At 42.9% G+C, this 24,356-nt stretch overlaps 1 protein-coding gene across 9 annotated transcripts in view; it reads left to right on the top strand.

The window, feature by feature from the left end:
* The window catches only part of EPHA5 (EPH receptor A5), a 184,616-nt gene that overhangs the window by 95,316 nt on the left and 64,944 nt on the right, over positions 1-24,356 (top strand). For 7 of the 9 annotated variants that reach the window (XM_031553074.1, XM_019614692.2, XM_019614693.2 and 4 more), the window contains exon 4: positions 1,046-1,381. The exons of the other annotated variants lie outside the window; for them this stretch is intronic. In XM_031553074.1, coding sequence (XP_031408934.1) covers positions 1,046-1,381 — 336 coding nt within the window. The remainder of the gene's footprint in view (positions 1-1,045; positions 1,382-24,356) is intronic. 9 annotated transcript variants of the gene reach the window in all.

Here is a 24,356-nt window from a genome sequence, read left to right as displayed (position 1 = left end):
ACATCTACAGAGCATTGCCAGGGGTTGCAGGAGTAACTGGTGATAATGCACACTGTCAGTTGCCTCTGACTTTTGGAAAGGTCATGCCAGCATCCTCAGCATGTAAATGGTCTCGAGGATGTCTTCAGATGGGCAGCACAGCCACCTGCTGAACTGGGAGTTCCTTTTGTAAATCGTGACTTGAGCATCTAATACAGCTTTCTTTGCCCAGCCACAGCCTCTCCCAGCAGGATGAAGGAAAACAGACCACATCTGCAGGAGCTCTGATAGTTCCACAGCAGCTGTTCCTCCTTAGATAGCATTGCCAGCGCCATACTGACATACCGAGTGTGGAGGCTTGGCAAAATAAGCAAGCACAGTGTGACTAACCAATCGTGCTAGTGCTGAGAGCTTGGCAGGGATCACGAAGGCTGCTGTTGAGTAGCCAGATACGGCTGTGTTTCCAGTGGCCTGTGTAGATTACCATCTGCTTTGAGGTACGTAGAGTGTCTCACTTAGGTATGATTTGGATGCCCAAACTTAGGTTTTATTGTTGCCAAAGAGCTAATTGGCAGAGGTGGGTGGATGAATAGAATTTAGTGTCTGAATTGGCAGAGTAGTGGGAATACACCAGTATGTATCTTTTTTAAGGATCCAAGGCTAGCAGTACGGGGGCAGTGGGGCAAGAAGGGGGAATCTTGCCTCCCAGGTAAGCCAATGTTGGCTGGGACAGAGCAAAGATTTGCAGCTCCCTTAGCAAGCAGAACGAAGAGAATACTAGATGCAACATCCCAGTTATGAAATGTGCTGCCCTTATTATTTTTGAGCCAGACCTGTGTCTTGCCCTCACTTAGAGATGGCTTTGTGTCCCAACACAAACCTCTTAAGGTAAGGTGGGAAGGCTTGAATCCCCGTCTTCTGTCTTCTTTGGCTGCTCCTGCAAAATTGTCTGTGTGCTTTTTGGCACATGAGCAACACAGCATCTCTTTTCAACCAAAGAGTAGTAGAGAGCAGGATGACTGATAATACTGTTTTTATCATGTGTTTTTCTCACTTTGCAAACCAGGACCCCCCTCTGCTCCTCGGAGTGCCATCTCAAATGTTAACGAGACTAGTGTCTTTCTGGAATGGATTCCCCCTGCTGATACTGGTGGAAGGAAAGATGTGTCTTATTATATTGCATGCAAGAAGTGCAACTCACACTCAGGTCTGTGCGAGGCATGTGGCAGTCATGTCAGGTACCTCCCCCAGCAAACCGGCCTGAAAAACACCTCTGTCATGATGGTGGATCTGCTTGCTCATACAAACTATACCTTTGAAATTGAGGCAGTGAATGGAGTGTCCGACCAGAACCCTGGAGTCCGGCAGTTTGTGTCTGTAAATGTAACCACAAACCAGGCAGGTAAGTGGATCTTCAACCTGGGAAAATGTCTGGGGTGGGAACCTGAGCCAGTCAGACCCATTGAAGGCCTCCCTTTGAAATGGGTGGAAATCCGCCACATGTAGAGCTGGATCTTTTGAATATGTTGGGTGGTGGGGTGGTTGTGTCTCGCAGGCTATAATTACTGCAGTCTTCAACGTGTTTCCTTCCAGCAGGACACACTTAGAATCTGTGGCTTTTTCTTTTTTTCTGTTATATGAAATAAGCTACTTGGAGTTCCCACCACTTCTTTGCAGTTCTGTGTATCTGCTCGCTAAAACAGAGGGAATATAATCGCCTCTCCTGTTGGGAAAGGGCAATCCCTGAGAGTTCACATTTGATTCCATATGTCAGTGGTCTAAAACATCCAAACTTTGCAGTTACCCTAAGAAAATAGTCTTGAGCGACTTCAGGAAAATCAGTTCCTCTCCTGCGTTGTGACATACAGTGCAGTGTCACTGCATCTCCAACAAGGTAGGACTGAGATGTCATTGGATACTGTGTCATTGGCTTTGTACTGTGCAGACAGATCTCATATATTGGTTTGTTCCTTTGTCTGGAGCTCAGATTTGCCTGCCAACCCTTTGGAAGCCTAGAGAGAGAAAAAAAACTGTTGTGTTTGGGGCAAGCTGCTTTGGCGCTTCAGAGCCCTGTGCCTTGAACACAGGCAGGTGTGGAGTTGACATTGTCACTGTCATTTGGAGGTGTGATGGGAGAGAAAAGCATGATTACTCTTTCTGTGCACATGAACACACCGGGCACATCACACAACTTCTCTAAGACCTAGAGAACCCACCCACACACGCACATTTCCATTCTCTTCCAGTCCCTTGTATGCTCTTTAAGTTTTTCCTACTGCCTACTTAGCTTGCTTCCTGCTGCTTAATTTAAGGCCCCCAGTGGTACTTGTCTGCTATGGACCCCATCCAGGAATGTGAATTAGTGGAATTTGAGACCTTGCAGACTGTGCTGCCTGGAGCAGCAGAGGAGCCAATGGTTGCCCTCTCCTTACAAAGATTTAGCAGGAAATGTGGTGCGATATGCAGAGTACAGCTAGAGATTGCCAGATCCTCACTGTGAAGCAGAAACGAGTTAGCTGGAGCAGGACTGCATTTCGTTCCTGCTGCCCAGGTGTACATGCATGGGCTTGGCTGCCAGCAGTGAGAATGTAATTGTGTTGGACTTCATCAGATACCTGCCCAGATAATTAGACTGAATTGTCAAAGTGTTGGACAAATTGTTCAGGTATATTTCAAGGAGAGCAAATAAAGGTTACTGCTCACTGCTAATGGATGTAGCAAGGAATCTTCCAGAGGAGCATCAGTGAATGGCAGAATGACACCTGTTGGAGGTACCTGTTTAGTGCATATCAGTGGGTGTCTTAGTCCTAATGCTGTTTACTGTTGTCCTCCTACTGGGAAGGTTGCTGCCAGTAACTACTGCTGGAAAAAAATGTATTTTTCTGTTAGTGGGCTTGTATTAGCATTTCATTGCTGGCATTACTTTTTCCCTGATACGTAGAATTAAATCTACATAACCCTCTGTAAATGTAGCTTTATGAGAGAAGATGATACATCGCTGATCACTTCTGTCTGTGAGGAAATGGTTCTGTTCTGTGAGTTATGCGTGAAATTCCTGGTAGTTGCAGCTGGATTTATCTGCATAGCTGGCTTCTTGTGACTCAAGCCAAGAACACCTCCCTTCCACAGTTATTGCTCACAGCTTTGTACTGGGAGATCCATTGTACAAAACTGTGGACCTGTTGGTTTCACATGACAAATACAGCTCCTGTAAAGACAGTGGGTAAGTTTAGCTTCTGGTTCAGTCTCTGTGTTACCCTGGCAGAGGTGCAATGCAGCCTGGGGAGACACAGGCAAGGGTAGTACTAATGCGTCAAGCCACAAGTGTTTAATGCACTAGGTAGCATTCCAGTAGTGTCTGTATGCTCTTGTGTTTGAATCAGTAGGAGATGCTTGCAGAGTCCACTTATCATCCAGAGGGATTGTGCAGGGGATTTTGTTGTTGCTGGAACTGGTCCTACCCAGTTCATTGAATAAAGAGAGCCAGGCCTGTTTGCTTGAGCTGTACAATTCGTGCATCAGATGTGTTTCTCAGTAATGTTCCTTGCCCTCTGCTCTCTGGGTACGCCCTGGGATGACAATCACTTTGTCCATGCCAGAAACAAAGTGACTATAGACAAAGACTGGACAAATTGTATGCAAGCATGGAAAGTGGCTTTCTGTTTTATTTAGGCTCCTCTGAAAAATGTCCTTTGGGGTTAATAATGGAGGTGTGCAGGCAGAGTGGTCTATGGTTGGCCATACCCAGAGATGCTAGATATCTCTGAAAGAGCCTCACTTTCAGCTGTTCTCTCAAATCAAAGCAAGCAAAGCACATGGGGCTTCAGCAGGGTCTCAGCAGCCTCATCTCCCCAGGAAACCAGCACCAGAAGAGATGCTGCCCTGGGGACTTCTCTCTCACACAGATTTTCTGCCTGTGTGATTATATTTCTATGAAGGCTGGTATAATTAAGTAGAGAGTCACTAAAGGCCTGGTAGTATTACAAGGCCAACTGCAGCAATAGGAGAACAAGAACTGCGTGCTGTGGAAAATGAAAAAAAATTGTGCCATGGGTTAGGTCTAGCTGTTTGAGGCCGCTGGCTGGTAGTCACTAACCCAGTACTGGAGGGAAATGCCAGGATTTATTTTGCTGTTTTGGCTTTGTCTGTCCCCACCAAGAAAAAACATGCTAATTTCAGGACTGCAGAGAATGTGCAAGCAGCAGGATGTTGGCTGTGCCATGTCTTCTATGTATGGGAGCTTTTGGCAGTAGAAACTGTGTCTGGTTTGGGTTTTTGAAGGGATTGCTTCCTGAGGAAAATGTGTTCCTCTCCAAACTAATTTGTTACCCTTCCTTCTCTCCCCAATTTGAAATAACGATAAAAAGAATTGGCACTGGCAATCAGTCTGGCATTCTCAGTCTGATGTAATTTTCCTCCAAACTTTTGAAATGAAGTTTGGAAGTACAGCAAGAGAGAAATAATCTTTATGCACAAATGAGGCACATCAACTAATCTCAGCTGGTGACCCCAGCACACTTCCCCAGGGATGTGATGGTACCTGGGATGGGACCAATTTATGTTGGACACAGTGTTTTCAGACTGAGTACTGATTCCCCTGTCACAACCGGCTCTTCCTCAGTGATCCCCAAGCCTGTTCTTTCTCTGTGATTTTGCAGGTGTTTTTTACTAGATATTTTCATGGATCTGAAATGGTTGAACAGTGCAGCCAGCCAGAAAAGGTGGAAAGTGCACTGACCTCTGCCGTGACACCTCAAAGCTGCAGGAGGCAAAAAGAGGACCTTACTCCCTCTTATTTTCCCACACCTCCTAAATATCTGGTGCAGCTCCCTCCTCAGGTCTAAGTACTCTGTCCCTATCCACCATGCAGTTAGTCTGTCTATTTCTGATAGTGCATGCAGAGGGCAGTTCTTGGATTCAAGGGTCAAGAAACCTGGTACAGACTGGTCAAAGTATGGTTGTCCCCATTGGGACAGCTGTAAAATAAGCACACACGGGAGTTCTCAGCACAGATGGCAGGGAGCCATCTGTAATGCGGTCTGAATGCATTAGAAAGTGTGCCTCATGCACATGGGCTGGAGCCCAGTGAATAATTCATAACTGGCAACAATAGGATTAAGTTAGCCATCCTTTTCATGTTGGTGGTCTTACTCAAATTCTTATCTTTTTGAAACTGCCATTTCCAGAGAAACACTATTTCCAGAGAGCAGTCTGCCAGTGCTGCTAATACTGAAGTTGGCTTTTCACATGACAGTGTGTGATGTTTTTTCTTAGAGATTCCACCAAGCTGGGTGATTAAGTAATGCTATCATTGTAGACAAAGATGTGCATCTCCCCTGAGGTCTTTCATCTTATCTGTCCCATGCACAGAAGGCACCTCCCATGAATTCTCGCTCAGGGATGTGTATCTTGTAATGGGCCTGTAGGGAGCAAGGGGTTGTGATTCACGGTTGCCTGTTTGCCCATTGTATCATCATCCACACACGCAGTGGGAAGGCATAGCATTAAAAACCCTTCTGGGCTTAAAACCTGCAAAAGTAATTCAGTTGTAGCCAGCCTAAACAGCTGAGCAGTTTTCTTTGCTTTTCATTTCCAGTGTAGTCCATGCTGGACATGGGCTAGAGGTGGGGGGGCTAGGAGTGGGGCAGTTCTTTTGCTGATTACTCGCATGCCATGGACTCCCTTTACATTTGAAGACCTTCTCTCTGTGTGTGTTTTCAGATAAGCCCCTTGCCTGTTTTCTACTTGAAAAGCTGGAAATCAGCATTCAGTCCAACTCTGTGACCTGTATGGTATTTTCACGCCTTTTGGGGAGAAGGGGGAAGAAAGGTCTGGATGTGCTTGCTAGCAGAGGAGGAGTTAGTGTGTCTAATGCTTCAAGAAACCTGCATGCCTGAGGCCAAAACAGAGATACAAGTTGTGTCCTGTGGTGCAGCAGTGATCTTTAAGCAAAGATGTTGGAGGACAGGACCTGGCAACCCATGCTGCTGCCTGGGAAGCAGGGCCAGATTCTTCCTTGACCAAAAGAAAACGCTAAATGCTTGGAGCAGCTAAAAAGCTGTCAGGAGCAGAGAGGTGCGCTGAGAGCCATGACCCTCACTCTGACTATGCAGACTGTGACACCGCAGTTGCAAGGAGCAAAAGAAAAGAGATTTTCCTTAGCACTCAGGGTGCACCAGCCTTTGAAAAGCAGCCAGGAGCAGTTTGGAAAAGGAAAACTACAGTGTAGGGCTTGTTACAATCTTAGATCAACAACTGCGTGCTCTTGAAACAGAAAGACTGCAGCTCCACACAGCCTGGGAAGAACATACCAGAAAATGAGGCAAGAAGATGTCAGTACTCAGTGCACTGGGAAACTGTGTTCTCTGAGATTGCCTTTGGGAAAGGTTCAATTCAAGACCTGTAAGGTTCAGGGTCTCATTCTGACAGATCACGAGTCTTACCAGCTTGTTTGGTCTGTCCTGCAGAGGGGAGCAGCTTGCTTATCTTCTTTAGGAAAAACAAAACATTTCCAAGAGGATTTTCAAGTGCAGCATGTTGCATGTGACTGTCTCACACAGGAAGCAAGACTCATTTTGCAACTCTGCTTTGTAACCAGAACGGCCTGCCTAGGGCCTGCAAAAGCTTGAACGCATGCTTATTTCTGTGAAAGTCCTTTTCTACATCAAGGCTGCTAGCAGAGCTCGGCTGTAAATGTCAGTTGTAACAGTACTCAATCCATTGAGCTGCATCATCTTCTGGACAGCTGACACCGTAGAAAAGGTGTGAGCACAAGGCACACTGGTGTTTCCGTAGTGTGCTCCCAAGCCTCCTGGGTGAATCTCTTTGTACTTTATAGCCCTTAATGGATTTCTCTTCCATGAATTTATCTAATCATTTTATGAACTCCAAGAAAATCTTAGCAGCTGCAGGCAATTCAATATGAATTTGGTATGTCTGATAGTTTAAACTATGCTTTAAATTCACGTTGGTCAGAGAGGAGCTATTAGCGGCATAAATAGAGGGTTTAAGACTTGCAATTATACATCTGTTTTGGAAAGCGCTGTCATTTAGAGATGCTGCACTAGCTTCCACTGTATTAACACAGGTATCAAGAACTCACCATTTAACTTAAATTACATACTCCTGAAAGCAAAGCGTTGTCTTACAAACGACTATGAACTGAGACAGATATCTTAATAAATAGAAGTATACTCGTACTGCCTTGGAGGCCACCTTCTGCCTTGATGTGAGGGCTTCTGCGTTGGAAAACAGATGTCCAAGCTTTATTCTCCGGGAGGAAGGATCTTCCATTCTTTCATACAGCAGTTAAGCAGTTAAAATTTCTCCACGGAGAAATTTTGAGTGGTTCTCATTCCAGACCTTGTTGCATCTCTCGAAATTGCTGGGGTTTTTCCCACTGATTGCAGTGGGAAAAAAATGCCCACTATTGCATCAAAGTCTGGGTGTTCTTGAGAAGTCCACCTTTAACTTTTATGCTGTTTCACTTTTTATCTCCAGCTGAATCTCAAGCCCACTGGAGAGCCTTGCTGTTTTGCAGTGTATCAAGCTTACAGCAAGTGTTGAATCAAGGAGAATAAATTCATTTGTGGAATCCTATGCTGTATGCTATCCATCAAATATTTTATGTAGGTAGAAACCTAAATAGTGTAACAAGATATGTGCATGTAACACCAGCAGAGACAGTCAGTGGCAGTTCTGTCACAACCAGGCTGTCCTTCATTGAATTTATTTTTGAAGTGTGGTTGCTTGTAGTTATAAGAGTTGTAGGTAGGTAGAGCAACGTAAAGCCTGAAAACCAGTGATGCACAAAAAGCTCCTGGGTTGGTTTTTGTGTTTTTGTTTTTTAGTAGCTGCATTTGTTCTGAATGCAAAATCTTTTTCAGTCATCACTATCCTATTCCAGAGTTGCAAGTTCACCCCAGCCCAGATGGCTGGGTGTCTGCTACCAAATGAATTATGGATCAATTGAATATTTTATAGTTTTCTGTGTAACTCCCCAGGTGGCAATTGCCACTTTCTCATAGTTTGGCATAAGCATTTTTTATTATGCTTAGAATATCAGAAATACATACTTGAACATTGAAGGAATTAATTGAAATTAAAACAAAAAACAAAACAAAACAAACAAACAAACAAAAACAACAAAAAAACCCCACCCTAATTCTGAGTAATTTCAAAGGTAATTTTTATTCCTAAAGTGTTTCAACCTTGTTGATATATTAGGACATTAAAAGAGGAAATAAAAATATTTTCCTGCCTCTGCAGACAGACGTTTCAATTTTGACATTGAATTATATATAGCCGAAAATAAAAATAGTAAGTAATAGTTGTCCACCTTCTCCCTTAATGAAGGGCAGAAATGCACTGAAGTTCTCAATCCCCAAATTTGACACTGCTGATGAACTTCAGACAGTGTCACTTACTGCATGTTGTGTGGTATGTTTTTCATTCATCTCACTGCATATCTTCATAGGAAAGCAGGTGGGGTTTCCTTCAAAGCATGCCACTTGTGAGACAGTCACATGAGCTACAAAAAACAAATGCCTGGTTACACATGAGGAAATTTCATCAGTGGGATGAAGTAGTGCCACACAGCTGAGTATAAGGGAAAGAGAGCTGCCCAAAATCATAGACTCGTGGAATGGCCTGGGTTGAAAAGGACCACAGTGGTCACCTAGTTTCAGCCCCCCCTTCTATGTGCAGGGTTGCCAACCACTAGACCAGGTTGCCCAGAGCCACATACCCAACTGGAGGTTCTGCAGCCAGCAAGGCTGACACTATTTCCCACCTAACACTCCAGAGCCATCAGCAATGTAGCCTTAGACCTGGGCTGCCGTAGCAGAGACTGGGTGTCCCCCGTCTGGTTTGTTAGCAGTGTAGCAGGTGCAAATACTGGGATTTTTGAAAAAGCACAGAGCAGCCTGTGCTGAAATTAGATATTCTTCTCCCACGCTAAAAGCTGGGCATGAAAGCTTCACAAGGTCAGAGATGTACGAAGCTCATGTTTTTGCAGAGCACCCTTGATGTTATATTGCATGAGTGATAAAGCTGTTTTAAAATTTTATTTCCCATTTTGCTGGCACTCTTTTAAAGAATTGCCAAGTAATCTTATATTAATCTAATTCTAATCACCTTAAAACGCAGTCTTTGGGGCCAAGGAGTTCTTTGTGTTGCGCTGAGCACAGTACTTGGCAGAGAGCAAAAGTAAAGCATCCAAAATGATTTTGCTGCCCAGATGACATCAATGTATAGATTTTTTTGAATGCAGCTTCTGAATTTTACTGCTAATAAAATCCTATTCAGCTCTTTAGTCTCCATCTGCAAGCTGATAATTCCTTTGTGTGATACCTTAATTCTCTGATTTAGCATTAAAAGTAATTTCACAATTTTAGCAGCCTGCATAGACGACATTTGTGAAAGTGCTCTTGTGATACCAAGACTCAAAAATAGCCAAAAAAAGACTGTAAAAATATTTTCAGAGTTGCTAAATAAATAGCAGGGGACAAGTAGGCATTTAATAGATGTCCCATTTGCTCTCTGGCTGCAGCTTCTTTAATGTACCACGTAAGCTCTTTATAGTAATCTTCCTCAAAAGTTAAATATGACAATTCAGAAGTCAGGGTAGTTGGAAGCATATGAGTTTCAGTCATTATGCACTGAGTGAGCTGTGGTACAGGAATGCCATTCAGGGTATAGCAACTGCACAGTGAATTTCTTCTTTCCTGTGAAACTGTAGTGCTGATAGGAATGTGAATGAATGTGAAGCGGTAAGAAAGTGCACAGCAGCATTCTAGTAGGTCCTGCATCCAAAGAGGGCTTCCAGTCCTGCAGCATGTCTTATCAAGGTGGGTCACTTTAATATGCAGGTTGTAATTTATCTATTTATTTGTTCACGTGACTGGATTTTTCCTCTTGGTTGCTTCCTCTTCTTGCTGATTCATCTGGCATCTGCACTCCCGGAGCAGGCTGGCTTATGCATCTTAGGAAAGATCTCTCTGTATCCAGCCTGAGCTCCAGCTCACAACATGAATGAATTACAGCCTCCTGCTCAGGATTTTACAGTGTTGCATAGGTTGAAATGCTTTTCTCTCCTGAATTGCTTGTTATTGGAGAAGTGTGATTCAGCAAGGGCGGAAGGATTTTTCCAGATCTTCTTTTGTGGTTGTTAGTACAGTACACTTCAAAAGCTACTGTCCCTTGCTTATTGCTGGGAAGACATCTGAAGTGCTACTTCTGGCACTGAAATTTCTTGCAAAGGGTTAATGTAATAACAGAGCCTAGGCTGGTTGTGCTTTATCCCAACCTCCACTCTTTCCTCTCCTCCTTTGAGGCTGCAGTGCTCTATCAGAAGAGCTGAGAGCAGTGCCAAGGTGACAGGCATCTGAACAATAAACTGTATTTCCCTGAGAGCAGCTGGGCCAAAGTTCAGATACATGCAAATACTCTGCAAAAAGCTCAGGGTTTGAAGGCTTTAATTAAAGCAAGCTTCAGATGTATTCATTTGCTGGCATGGTGGAATGCTTTCTGCATCTCCTCATCCTGGAGGAATAGTCCTGATCAAAGCAAGTAACTAATGGGATTTCTGGTTAGATCAGTACAATAGAATCACCAGAAGGAAAACAGCATTATTTATTTACTTGCTTTCTTCTTCAGGATTGATAATTTTATAAATATGGGGTCTGATCAAAAGGCCCTGTCCAAACTGCTGCACGACACCCATGCTGCAGTGGTACTGGCCCAGGCCTGCAGTGAGCAGGCACCAGGCGGGGGATTTTTGTGCTGCAATGCAGCAAGCCAGGCCAATGTGCTTCTCTGTGAGATGTAGAGAGCACGCTGGCCCCATAGAGTAAGCGCTTCAGCTTGAACAAGCCTTTAAGAGAGAGCTGCCTCATGACAGTGGATGGGAAGAAAAACACAAAATGTTAAGCATCTGGCAAAATCTACCCTGTGTATTTGCAATCTGAGGGCAGGTCAAGTGGTTGGAAAGGGCCCTCTGCTCAGGAGCTGAGCTCATACGTGGCCATATTTCCAACAGCAAACCTGCAAATCCACTGAGTTTGGAGGCATCCCAGAGATGGCAGCCACAGGGTGGACAAGCATGTCATAGGGCAGAAGCGATGCTGGGGCTCTGTGTCAGCCAGTGGCTCTGTGCTCCTCTGCTGCCTGCTCTGCCTGCACAGCCAAAGCCAAGCAGCTCCAGTGTGAGCCACAAGGACTATGTACCAAGCAGGCTGTGTTTTAATTTCTGCACAGTGCTGGGCACTGCAGGGTATTTGGCAGAGAGAGCCAAAGGTGCCTCAAAAGCAACCTGGCAGAATTAGGTGGAAAATGCCTGCACCTGCTTGCTGCCTTCCAGAGGGCATGCATAGAATTTGCCCACAGTGATTCTGCACCCTGCAGAAATTTTTTTTTTTTGTGCTTTCTTTGTTGGTTTGTTTCTGCTAGGTTTGTTTGACATGCAGTTACCTAAGTCCTTGTGACTTCACCCTTAAAAAAAAATCATTGGAATTATGTCTCCTTCTAAACTGGCATTAGTGGCTGAGGCAAGGTGTGCTATTTTGCTTTGTGCCCTAAATGAGATGATAGGAAACAAGGTTGAATCAGATAATAGCAATACCAGTGCATTTCCCTTCTCTCCTTCACTTTGGAAAGGTTTATGGGACCCTCTGTGCAGCTCAGAGTCTTCAAAGCTTCTTCCCAACTTTTCTGCAGTCTGCCTCAAACTGAGGAGAGAAACCATTGCTCAGCCAAGTAGATTATTAATTGCAGTATTCCCTGAGTTGACTTTCATACAGTTCTGCATTAGTGAAGCTTGTTACTGAGTACAAACCTCTGTGACCATTGTCCCGTCACCCCCAGGGTTCTGCCCTCCTTGCAGTGGGTTCCTGCCTTGAATCATTAAAACACGCAGCTTCATGGTTCTCCCTCATTCCAGCAAGGGGTAACTCTAAGCATGAAATCACTCTCTGACCTTGCCAAAGACTTACAGTGTGAGCCTCTAAATGCCTGGCCATGCAAGGGCAGTTTCTACAGAGAGGTGCTCTCACCCAGTTCAGTAAGCTAGAGGGCCATTGCTTCAGCAATTACCAGGTTATTTAATTTATTGTATATCTCTTGGTACCAGGTATGACTCAGTCACTGAAAGGAGGTTTAGAGGAGCTGGAGGATGACTGGGCAGGATGCACATGAGGGCACAGACTCATCTTCACCTTTTCCAAAATTGCACACAACAACTAGCAGAGCTGGATGTGCGTGAAGGACGAAATGCTCTGTGCTGTCTGTGGAGGTGATGCCTCTGCTATGTGTTGGCTGAGACTTCAAGGGGAACTTCTGCCAGTCAGATAGCTTTGTAGGGCCCAAGGTGCTATGTGCTTCAGAGCACCTCTGCAAAACAAAAAAACCTCTGAGAAGTGGTCAAGTAGTTGATAAGAGTTTCTTGTGCTCAAATGATGATTGTGCATTTATACTGGCCTCCCACTGTTAATGTAGCCTCTGATAGTAGTGGTCGACTGATGACTGGTATTTTAAATTCTGCTTGTGCAGTTTCTACTTCTTTATTTGGGACAAAATATGGAAGGAAAATACATGGCCATTATGCAAATGAGTGCAGTAAATAAATTCCATTTGGCTCAGCTTTCTTGTATCCAGACCTGATCCACACAGCGCATGCCATTTCTAGCAAAAGCTAGGGGAAGTTTAACACAGCAGGTCTGGCCCAGTGACAGAGTTTGTAGTGGCAGATTCAGATACATTTTTGGGGGATGTCTGTATGTGCCATGAGCTCATTATGTGTGGGAAGGGATGTCTCTTGACAGTACATTGCTCTTGTGGTTTTCATTGCCTGCCACTTGCGCATCAGGGAGGCTCGTCGGGAATCATTTTTTGCTGATGGAGAAACAGAGGCACAAAGCGTGATGTGAACAGAGGGCACACATGGGCTGGAAGCCTGATGGAGCCCTGAGCTGCACTGAAGATGCTTCCTAGCCAGTTTGCAAACCGATTTCAAGAGCAGATAAGAGATGCCGGTCACGCTTGACTGGAGTTGAGCCGAGGAGCAGCTCAACTGAAAACGGGCTCAGTGGTGTTTGCTTGTTTGTTTGTTTTCTGAATTGTTTTCAAGATGATGTGGTTTCAAGATTGCTGCAGCATTTAAAGTGAAAACCTCCTGCGGTTGTAGTTGCAGCAAGAAGCTGATTCCCATGGAGTGACGTGAAAGGGGCTGATTCCCAGCTGGCCATGCCACTGCTTTACCTCAGCCAAGTTTCTTCTCCCTGCAGCACCACGTGCTTCAAACATGATTGAAGCTTGGTCTGCCTCTGCAGAAGGATGCGCAAAGTACCGGTTTTTTCATCTGGGGTGTTTAGTGAGCTAATAGTGCTGAAGAGCATGGAGGGAAGAGTGTGGTGTGGCATGCATTTGCTCCCAAATATTTTCTGCAATAGTGACAGTTCCATTTTTTCTTCTTGTAGACTGTCGACCAGAAAAGACAATCTTTGATCCAAGTCCAGCTGCCCTTCCTGGCTGAGTGCAGGATATTGACTGGAATATGTTTGGATGGTGAACTGTGCTTTGTCTGCTAAAAACAGAGCCATTAATAATACCTCTGTTCATTGCAAGTGCTTGCAAATTCCTGTACCGTTGCAATTCAATGTAACTGAAATCCTGATCCATTTGACTTTCTATCCAGGAGGAGAGCAATTGCTACCTCTTCAGTAAATAGGTTCGGTTTTATTTGGCCTTTAGCAGTACTAGTATTTAGAGTATCTTGGCAACTATTCATTGATGAGGGTCCAAAAAAAGCACTTAACAAAATCAAGTGATAGCAGTAATGAAGTGCTAAAGACACTGACACTTTGTTTATCCTCTTGAGAGCTTAGAGAAGGTTTCAGCGGCTCCTCCTGTTTTCTCTGCCTCTCTTAACTTTTGAACCCGGCTCCTGGGACAGTCTCTGCGGGGGGCTGGAGATGAGGCTGCCTCCTGCATCTCACACAGGGCTGTCGGGATGACCTCCACTGGGATGCTGCAGCCAGGGAAGCTCACACAATTATTGCTCCCCGACCCTACGTTTGAAGTCAGGCATGTGTTCGAGGGGCTCAGCCAATGATTTAACAGGAGAGTATCCAAATATCTGAACTGTGGGGCTGTCACATCTGCTCATGTCTGCTGCTACAGCTGCTCTGCCTCATGTGAGTAGAGCTGTACTCATAAGGATGGGATGCACAATGTCACTCCTAAAACATCAGCTCTGTAAGGTCAGTTGCACAGTTGTCACCTTTCTCCTTCTCTGACCAGGGGAGAGATTTGGGGCTATGTCTCCTGTTGCAGTGCTCAGGCTACACACAGCAGCTGCCTTTTCAGTTTGCCGGATGGGTGCTTGAAAACCTCGGAGGTGCCTCAAGTCAGATGTTTTTATGGCAGCCATGCAGCCCAGTTGGGAGTGTTTTCCTTTCCGAGAGAAGCAGCGACTATTTTTCACAGACCAAATGAAGCCACCTGTTCGTTTAACTGGGCTTCATTCAGTCCCTGGGCAGCCCTTCACAACCTTTAGGGCCCAAAGGAGTCTTTGAAGTACCATTGAATTTCATTGTTAATGTCTCAGTCATTTACCCTGAATAGAAGAGGGTATTTTTTCACTGCAGGCATGAATAAACTCTCTAGATTGCAGGAAATAATCCCCCTTAGAGGAGAGTTAAAAGTACCTTCTTTTAATATAAGATGTGAGGAGGTAAGAAAAAGGAAGCCTCGTGCCAAGCTCTGCCTAGGACCGCATCAGCTTTTTGTAAAAGCGCTGGATTTTGCTCAGTGATTAGAAACTGAATAAATCAGATGAAAGGAATGAGCCGATGACAGGGTGATACATGTGTTAGAGAAGGGGAGGGAGTGGCAAAGGAAAAGCATAATGTGGGTGACTTTAATTATGTGGAAGGTGGGAAGATTGGCTTCCCAATCCTGAACAGTGGGTGCAAAGATGTATTAGTCTATATTCTATGAGGGGTTGATGAGGTTTTCTAGAAGATGTTGGTAGTTACTTGGAAGAAGAAGGTGCGCTTGCTGGCAGTATTTATGAGAGCTTTAATTACATTTCACAGACTGAGTTCCAATTAGAAGGGAAGAGAAAAAAATAGGAAAGAAAAGATGTACAGCTTAAGAGCAAGGTGATAAATCTCTGGCTAAGGATAATGGTAAACAAGGTAGCTGTACATCATAGCATCACTCACACACTTCTATTTTTAGGTGTTTATTCCTCCTCCCTTCCTCCTCCCACCACAAGCAAAATGCTCATAAAGGGGTCAAACGCAGGCTTCCGTTATTCATCTTCAAAGAAGCAAGGGAAAGATCATTTGCAATTGCTGCACTACAAGGCTATTACTTTTTGCCAAATCATTAACTGTGTCATAAAACAGCACTCCAGAAAGGCAGACAGAGACAGATCGCAACATTTGTCTCTGTGCTTGCATGAACAGTGTGAAAATATTGCTATCATTAGTGCATCCTTTCACATTGTGTTTAATGCTGCAAATTTCCACACTTCGGGATTACCCAGGTTATAATCTCACCCAGTTGGCTTCTTACTCAGGTGACTGTAATGTCTGATTATGTATTTTAATGTCAGGAGAGAGCACTGAAAGAGAATCTCTAAAAATTGCTCAACACTGGCTTAATTCTCTTCCTATTGTAGGTAGCTAGGGATTTTGCTATTTAGTTTTCTAGAAAGATAGTACCTCTGAGTTTCGATGACTTTGACATATCTGTTTTGTGATAGCCCTCTCTTGTGCCTAGAAAGTAAGCTTTTATGTACTTTTTATTTATTGTTCTAAGGTGTTTGCCAGTAACACGCCAACAGCTAACATAGGTAGGAGGTTTATTTTATCTGATGATGTCGTGTTAGATATGGGGAATACCTTGAATCTTGTTAAGTAAAGGTAAGACTGCAAACAGTTCATGCCAAACACTGAAACTCTAGCAGCAGGAATCAGCTAGTGAGATTGCTTTCACTTCAGATAGCATCAGTCCTCCCACTGATTAATAAGAGGACTAACAACTGTTCTTAAGAGTAGTGAAATGACTGCAATGAATCCCTGTCACTACTTCCCAGTGAATGGGAATTTTTGCTCTTCTGTAATTCCACGATCACACTCAGAGTTAAGCAGATCAAAAGAGAAACTCCCTTTTCTTTGGTGCTGTCAAACCATAATCCTTGTTTATTTAAAAGAAACTATGTCAGGAGTAAGGTATGATGGAGTATAATTGCAAAGTTCTTATTTGGTAATTAGTATCTTGGAGCCATCTTAATGCTATTAAGAAACAGGCATAATTGCTTGTAGGAGGTATATATTTATCATGGGAGCTGGCACTTCAAACCATTAGGAAACATCTATAGCTTTGCTGCATTCTGCTCAGAGATTAATCTAGTTTAGAATACTTAAGAGCCTGTCAGAGAGACACTCTTGTCATCCAAGCAGTTGTACAGTCAGGTGATAGGAGAGAGCTCAGAAAGGCAACAGATGCTTCCCATAATCCTGGTACAATCATGTCGCAGACCTCTGATATTTATGCCTTTCAGGAAGCTTCCCCATTGCTGGCAGCAGTATTCACCACTGTGTGTTTTGTACACACATGCACAACAGAAAAAAATAAAATAAAATGAGGGACAGGAGGGAATAGGTTCATTTCAGTGTGAGCTCTGTCATGCAGGTATTTCTGAGTGGTAGCATCAGAGGAGAGATGCTTGGGCTCTGGGGAACAACCTGGAAGAGAAATGCCTAGGAAATAATTCAAGGCACAGGGCTGTGCTGCATTCAGTGAGAAAAATTGTTGTTAGGATATAAGCATGTTTTCTTGTTAGGCCACCAATGTGTAGTTAGAAGCAGCTTGTTATGGAAATAAGGCTGGAAATTATGGCTAGGAATAAGACAGAAACAACTTGCCAGAAAGGGAGGCTTTTCAATAGGAGATCGTCATTAGCAGTTTGGCAGCACTGTGGGCTTTTTAATTAAATGTGTTTGGAAAGGAATGGACAATGAGAGTCTTGGAGGTGAGATTTTTTCGGTCGCAGGCCTAAAGCTACCACCAGTAGTGAATGCACTAACTGTGAATGTCACCATATTCGGCGAAGGATGTGAATGCCCTTCCCACAAGTTTTACAGGTGGTGAGAGAGAAAGTAAAGGATTTGCCAAGATCTCACAGCAGGACTAGGAAGAGATCAAAAGCCAGCAGAGTCTGGTAGCAGTGTATTCCACTGGAGTCAGGGTCATGCCATGAACTTAACAGTTCCTTTGTGTCCTCTTCTTTTTCCCCCTCTGTTTCTTGTCTACTTTTTGGTGTTCAGCACACGAATGCAGAGTTAGCTGAGTCCTTCCTGACAAAGTCTGCTGAACAGTTCAAGACCATACAAGTGATCACTTCCAAAACAGAATGATTGGACTTTTCTGTGTTAATTTGTAGCTGACTATAGGTTCAGGCAGTTTTCTGGGGCATGTTTCATTCATTACTTTGGCTAGTTCAGTGTCTAGTGGACTATATTATACTATGTTTCCCCATTCCTTGGTGGATCAAATTCAAGTCTTAGTTGCACGGAAGCTACTTCTGAAGACGTTGATGAGAGTAACCATTTACGTAGAGGAAAGTAAGATTTGACCTTATGACTTGGATAGATTTGAGTCTTTTTATTTATTCTTCTGAATGTGTGTGCAGCCACAGCTTGCATTTCTGTTTGAGGTCATCCTTGGAATTTCAACTCTAAAAGTCATTTTTTGGGTTTCCTTCTTCCAGCATGCTGAGAACACAAGAGCTTCACTGCATGAAAGTATAATAATTTTGATAGTCATTCTTTTAATAATGTAATGTCTTGCTGACCTTTGCCACAATTTTCTGAGAATCTTTTTGCCCAGTCATTTAGTATGTAGACATAGTATATATCTCATGTACCTTACTGAGGAAAAGACGAAGTGGGGAGGATCAGGTTTATTATTGGGTCAGCGAGTGAGATATTTTTGAGTTCCTAGAGCTTATCATAGTGACCATCCTGGCTCTTGCCAGTAAGGAGATGATCTTAAGAATTAGATCACTGAGATAATAATATACTGCTGTGTTAGACGAGATTTATGATCAAGAGAGGATATGGGCATTTAATGGCCCTTTTAAATGTCACATCCAGGTTTTAAAGGCTATACTCCAAATAAACAAAATAAGACAGCAGCTATCTCTAGAAGCTTCTAAATGAAAGCAGCACCCAAATGATGCAGGTAGGAACTTCCAGTCCATATTTATACAGCAGATGCAATCCTTAAGTGGCCATTGGAAATCATGAAAGGGCAATAGCAATATCTTTCTTGAGATACAAGGTAAGATGTGCCTATGCGGTCAGAGTGCCTTTCATTTAGCAGGAGAAAGAGGTAAGCAATATGAAGCTCTTATCAGAGCAGTACACAAGCAGTTTGACAGCCATTAATGGCTTGAGTAATTTTGGTTGGTGTACAACAAATAAAATGATTACGTACCATATGAGGTAATACATGGTCTTGCAGTTGTTCAGCAGCTGTATGACTGGATGGGATTTTTTTTTCTGGCTACGTAGCATTTTAAATTAATGATAACACTGAAAAAAAATACACTTCTAGTTTTCTTTAATAAATTAATCACTAGTAGAAGAAGGCTCATGAGAGGGTAGTATGGAGCCTAAGCAGAGACCACTATTAGGTATAAATGTTTTTTTTTGTAATTAACAACATACAGCAAGATGGGCAATACTCACAGTGTGGTGATGTCTGACAATATACTCCAGGGATGCATTGTTATGGATTGAAAGGAAGATGAAAACTCAGTGATGTTTTGTGGAAAGGCTAAATTATTTCTTCTGGCCTTAATATTAGAGATGTTGATTTAAAATTTATTATCTTCCTTTACCTGCTCCCTATAAGCTTGCTAATTCATTATAAATGAATATAAAACAAGTTCTGGTTGAGATAGTTTATCTGTACTGTTTTAACTGAACTGTTTTAAATATTACTCTTTTATAAGCCTGCTTAATTATATTTAGTTCTCCTAAGGTAAGGATACTTCTCAGTTTTAAGGGGAAGTTTAGCAACATTTGAGTATTTCACTGTAATTGAATCCTGATTTAAACCCAAGTCTTTTTATTCTTTCATTCACTGCAGAGACTTTAGTAACTTGAATGCTTTACCCTTGCTACTGCTTGGAAGACAGTCCTGTAAAAATGGAATCAATTACCTGCATTGTTAGGATCCAGTTTTCAATACTGCTGAATTAAGAACAGATAGGACTAGTTGATGATTGTTTTCCCTGTATAAAAGGAGAAGTAAATAAAGGAGAGTAGAAGCTGAATTGTGAGAGAAGGTAATCTCTGTTTTGTTTTTGTTTCTGCCATAGCTTAGTGTTAATCAATTATCAGAAGGCAAAGAATTGAATATATCCTAGTATCTACACTTTGTTATTTAATCATCCTGCTGGATGCATAGCATTCATCATTCACATTTTTAATGCCATTTACTGTTACCTCACATTTATAAAGGGCATATTTAAGGAGAAGATAGCATTGATAGGCAGTGTCCTGTGGAATAGGATAGCAATCAAACCAGTGCAGCTCAGTTTCTGGCTCTTCAGTCCGAGTATCTTGAGTTCTGGCCCCATGAAGATAAACTGTTGATAAGTGAATCTTGTGGGTCTCTTCCAACTTGGGATATTCTGTGAATTGGGATGCAGGGAGACTTGACTCTCCTTCATCTTTTCATAATGAGCTTGTGGCAGTTCTGGGTTAGAAGAGGTCATCAGAGCCTCAAGATATATTTGGGAGTGCAGTTTCAGAAATGATTACTCTGGAGCATTAGGTTGCATGGTTCCTGCAAGCTTCTGTATAGCCATATCTGCAAGTAGTAAGCCAGTACCTGGCATTTCATAGCTGGGAAGTGAACAGATCTAGAATGTGAATTGATGGCATATTTTTCTCTAATGCTTTTTAGAGCAGCTCTATCTGAAATGCAAACCAAAGCAGGCATAAAATCCTTGCTGTGCTATTCCATGTGCAGATATTTTACTTAATATTTGATCTGCTATATCCAGCAAAGCAGAGAAAAATATTGCAGCAGGAGTTGTTCAAGCCAACAACTAACATAGATTGCATTAAGTGTGTTGCAGGTAGAAACCTGTTTGTTGACCACAGTTCTGCTGACACTGGAGAAAAGTTAAAGATATGTCCATCTATTTATCACACGCACAGCTACAATTCAAAGCATTTGAAATCTGTTGGGACCGTTTAGCTTCATCGTGAGAAACCCATAGTCAGGTGCTTGGACTGTTTTCCTGTTCCTGGAGCATTGCAGAGTCTGTGGTGACGTGGCTGAGTACAGGTATTTAGGACATAATCTGTCAGCAGTAGTGGGAAAAATCCAAGCAGAGATTCCCTGTGCAGTCAGCAACTGGATTTTTACATAAGCGTTTTGATTTAAAGCTGTTTCTGGAGCATTCTTGAGTTTGTCTTTAAATCCTTTTCAACGCCTTCAGAAACTAACTGGACTGAAAAAGCCTGCTGTGTTTTGTCAGAAGAAAGCTTGTGTTTGTAACATGCAGAAAGCTAATGTCTCTGCAGAGTGGGAGAGTCAAGAGCCCTGCTTTCATACACAGCTGCACCTATCCCATTCACAACACTGATGTTCATCCTGTGCTTTGTGTTGCCTGATTGTGATCTCTGAGGTTTCACCTCAGCAAAGCAATTTACACAGTGCTCATCTTTAAGCACACAACTAGTGCTTCTGCTTGAAGACAGAAGTTGGAGAGTTATTAAATTAAGAAAATTAAGCCTTTAACACAAACTGCTCTGTAATTTTACTTTTGTCACTCATGTAGGGCTTTTGTTCCACGTTTGAGCTCAGCATGGTGTCGCCAAGTTGCTTGTGATTTAAATAGAAGAAGCTGGCTGCCAGGAGTAATGCTTGCAGGTATTCCTTCTTTTCTTTGTTTGCCTTAGAGCAGAGCCTGCAGGACAAAGCAAAGATAGTGCTGGCAGCATCTGAATAGTTAGTTCCTGCCCCTCAAGTCAAAATAGGTAAAGAAATTATCATTATCTTCATTGTACAGGTAACAGCAGCAAAAGATGAAATGACTTATCCATGGTCATTCTACAAGTCTCTGGCAGTGCCAAAAAGCAGAGTATTATCTCCTCTGGTCTGATGCTTTATCGTTGTGCCATCCTTTTGCATGACTAGCCACTTGCAGCAATTCAGAGTTTTCCCTTATGTCTCCTGGCACAAACGTGGAGACTGGTAAATGGCATGAAACGCATGCTTCCCAAATTTCTGCCTTTCAACATCCATGCTATTTTTGTCACTCACCTTATGATGCCTAGCCATTTGTCTGGAAGGATCTCAGGATATGTTCATCTAATCTACTTTAAAACCTCCAAAGGATATGCCACAGGTTCATGGAATGGTATTTTTTTTTTCTGGTTCTTCATTAATTTTGTCCTTTGAAACTTTTCTTAAATTTAATTCTGTGCTGTTTTGCACTAGAGAGAGCTGCTTTTTACTTACTTGAGACTAATGTTCTCTTTCAATCCTTTTTCTTTTGGACTGAGCAGCTTTGCTTCTTTGTCTCTAATCATAGCTCATGCTTTCTCTTCTTGTGCTTGTCCTCCAGTTCCCCCTTGAATTCCCTCAAATGAAGCATGCTTTTCGTAATGTGAAGCATTCAGAAGGTGGCACAGGAGGGAGCTGCCAAATTCATTCAGCACTCTCCCTAAGAACCAGATAAATCAGTTCTTTCCTCTTGGGAAGCCATAGGTTCAAACTGGAGGTATTGGTCCTTCATTCAAAAGGAGCATTGCAAAATCCCCCGTTTTGTGCCCACTGTTCTCAAGCAGCTGTTTCAGTCAGGTCCTTCACATTAGTTGCATTTGAGCGTTTTACACATCTGCAGTGTGAGGATATGCCTGCACTTGTGTAGCAAGAACCTAGCTAGGTAGCTCTTGCAGAACTCTTACTGGGGATTCATGCCATGGCTATGGCTGCTTATGTGGTGGGGTTGAAGATTGGATATACCATGCAGCACACTACCCCTAAGTAGAAAGACCAGGAGTGGGTTTCATTCCTTTCATTTTCTTGCAGACACTGCAGAATTTAGCTCTTGGGAAGTTGGAGGCACCAAAATTTCCCTTGGTAGTATCAAGGATTATTTCCCCAGCACCTGTAATGCATTATGATACGCACTGAATTTGCTAGTTAGCTTCATTTCAGTGCTAGGAACATAAGATTTTAGGGCAAGCAGGTACCCCTGGTCATGCTGACATGCCAGACATGTGGGAGCATGTCAAGGTTGGCAGGAAGAATGAGATCTGTCAGATTTTGTTCTCTGTCTGCTACTTCCTTTAAAAAGAGTGATAGACTGGGCAACTCTTGACCTGACCCAGAAAGCCACCATCAGTCTAAAGCCAGGGCTGGACACAGAGACCTGCTGGACAAGGGTGGGATGGTTGTGAATTTGTACTTCAGAGGTATATAAACCTTCTAACTTCAGCTCTTCAGTCACTTCGGTGCTTTACTATTTAATTATTCTTGGTTTTTGTTCTTACATAACCTATCAATTTCAAGCCTTCTGTTCTTCTTTACGGAACTTGTTTATATGGAAAATGTCTGGTTCATGGTTATGCAAAGCTGTGGCCAGCTCAGGGTCCTATTGAGGATTTTTTTGCGTTTTTTTGCATTTATATACAAGACAATAGAAGAAGGATGGTGATAGCAGAGAAAGAGTACTACAGGAAATCCAAAACTATGTTACCACAGGAGTTAAGGACTTACTCTATTCTTGCCTCTGACCTGCTGCACCTCATCAGTAGCTGTTCTTCAAGTGGAAACACAAGGAATTTATTTGGCTGCCCCTGATTCCGCTGGAGTGCTCAGTAATTTGGCTTTAATATTAGAATTCATCAGCAAGACTGATTGGTGTATCATACAGAGTGGCAGGCTTGGCAAAGAAGGAAATTTCCCACGGAGTTTAAAAATGGTCCTTGCCTTTGGTGAATTTTCCGTGTTTAGAGTTTCATAGCAGCAGGGAGAAGGATGCAGCAAGACTTGTGTGAAAAAAGGAGCCAATCTAGGAATTAAGAAGGTGAGTGATGGTAGCAAGCAGGAACATGTACATTTTGTGCGTTTTATTAAGTAGCTATGGTTTTGTTTTGTTTTTAATGACCCATGATTTTTAAAAGGAAGCTTTTGCTTAAATGCAAATAAGATATTAGGCTACTAATGATAGGAGAGGGGCTGTTCTGTGTGCGGGAAACTAATCTGATAAATGCATCCAGTAATGAGGATTCTGCTGCAAAATGCTGAGCCTTGTGACTATGATCCAGTGAAGTGCTGACAGCAGTGTTAGTACTCATGCGCTTAAAGTTAAGTGTTTTCCCAAAACACTTTGATGGATCAGAGCTGAAGTCCTTATCACCTTGCTGGGAGTGAATTTATAATAAGTGTTGTGAATCAATAGTATTTATTCTTAGGCTTCACAACTAAACCATTAATGGAATATAGGGAAAATACAGCTATTCTGTGACAGAATAGGGAATCTGATGATGGTCTTAACCATAAACTGTTCCCCAGCTTTGAGAAGGGTTTAACATCTTGATTTCCAGAGGCTCTAGGAAAAAAAAAAAGGAAAAAGATAAAAAAAAGAGGTATTGCAATTTCCTGTGGATCTGTGCCCCATGGGTAGAGGCTCCCCATATATACTCCAGTCCAACATTAGTGTTTCAGCATGGTTTCAGTGCAGCCTTTCTGTGGCTAAGTCACTCCACATCGTCATACAAGGCACAAGGAGCTCTGCTGGCCTTGTGGGGTAACCAGGCCAGTTCCTGTCATGAGCCAGAAACGATCATCATTGTAGGCTTGGCACAGGAAAAGAGGCAAATTATAGTCTATTTGGAACTATCTTTGCAGAACTTGACATATATTCCCTAAGTCCCTGCAAAATGTGGATGTTTGCAACCATTCAGGTTTCAGGGGCAAAAAAAGCCCAACAAACCAACTTGGACAGTTGTAGAACATTGTACTCTTTGTAGCCTTCATTGCATAGCCACTCAGTCCTTAAGATTCTCATAAGCTGACATTCCTGATAAGGCCTGAATGAACTTGCTGAGTGAACAAGCCTGAGTTAATACTTTCCTTCCCTTGAGGTCAGTGTATTCAGTATTCTAAAACTGTCTATGATATGTCATCTTGGAAGTGACAAAGGAACTGAAAATAACAACAGAATAGAGAATTTCCCATGACAAGTAAAGTGCCAGCAAAGTTCTAACTTGTGAATACTCCAACAATGTGCATTTCCGGTGGTGTCTGTGCTCCTTAGCTTGTGCTGTCTGGAGATATAC

The sequence above is a fragment of the Meleagris gallopavo genome, chromosome 4 (genome assembly GCF_000146605.3).
Source record: "Meleagris gallopavo isolate NT-WF06-2002-E0010 breed Aviagen turkey brand Nicholas breeding stock chromosome 4, Turkey_5.1, whole genome shotgun sequence".
NCBI lineage: Eukaryota > Metazoa > Chordata > Aves > Galliformes > Phasianidae > Meleagris > Meleagris gallopavo.
This window is presented reverse-complemented; position numbering and strand designations above follow the sequence as displayed.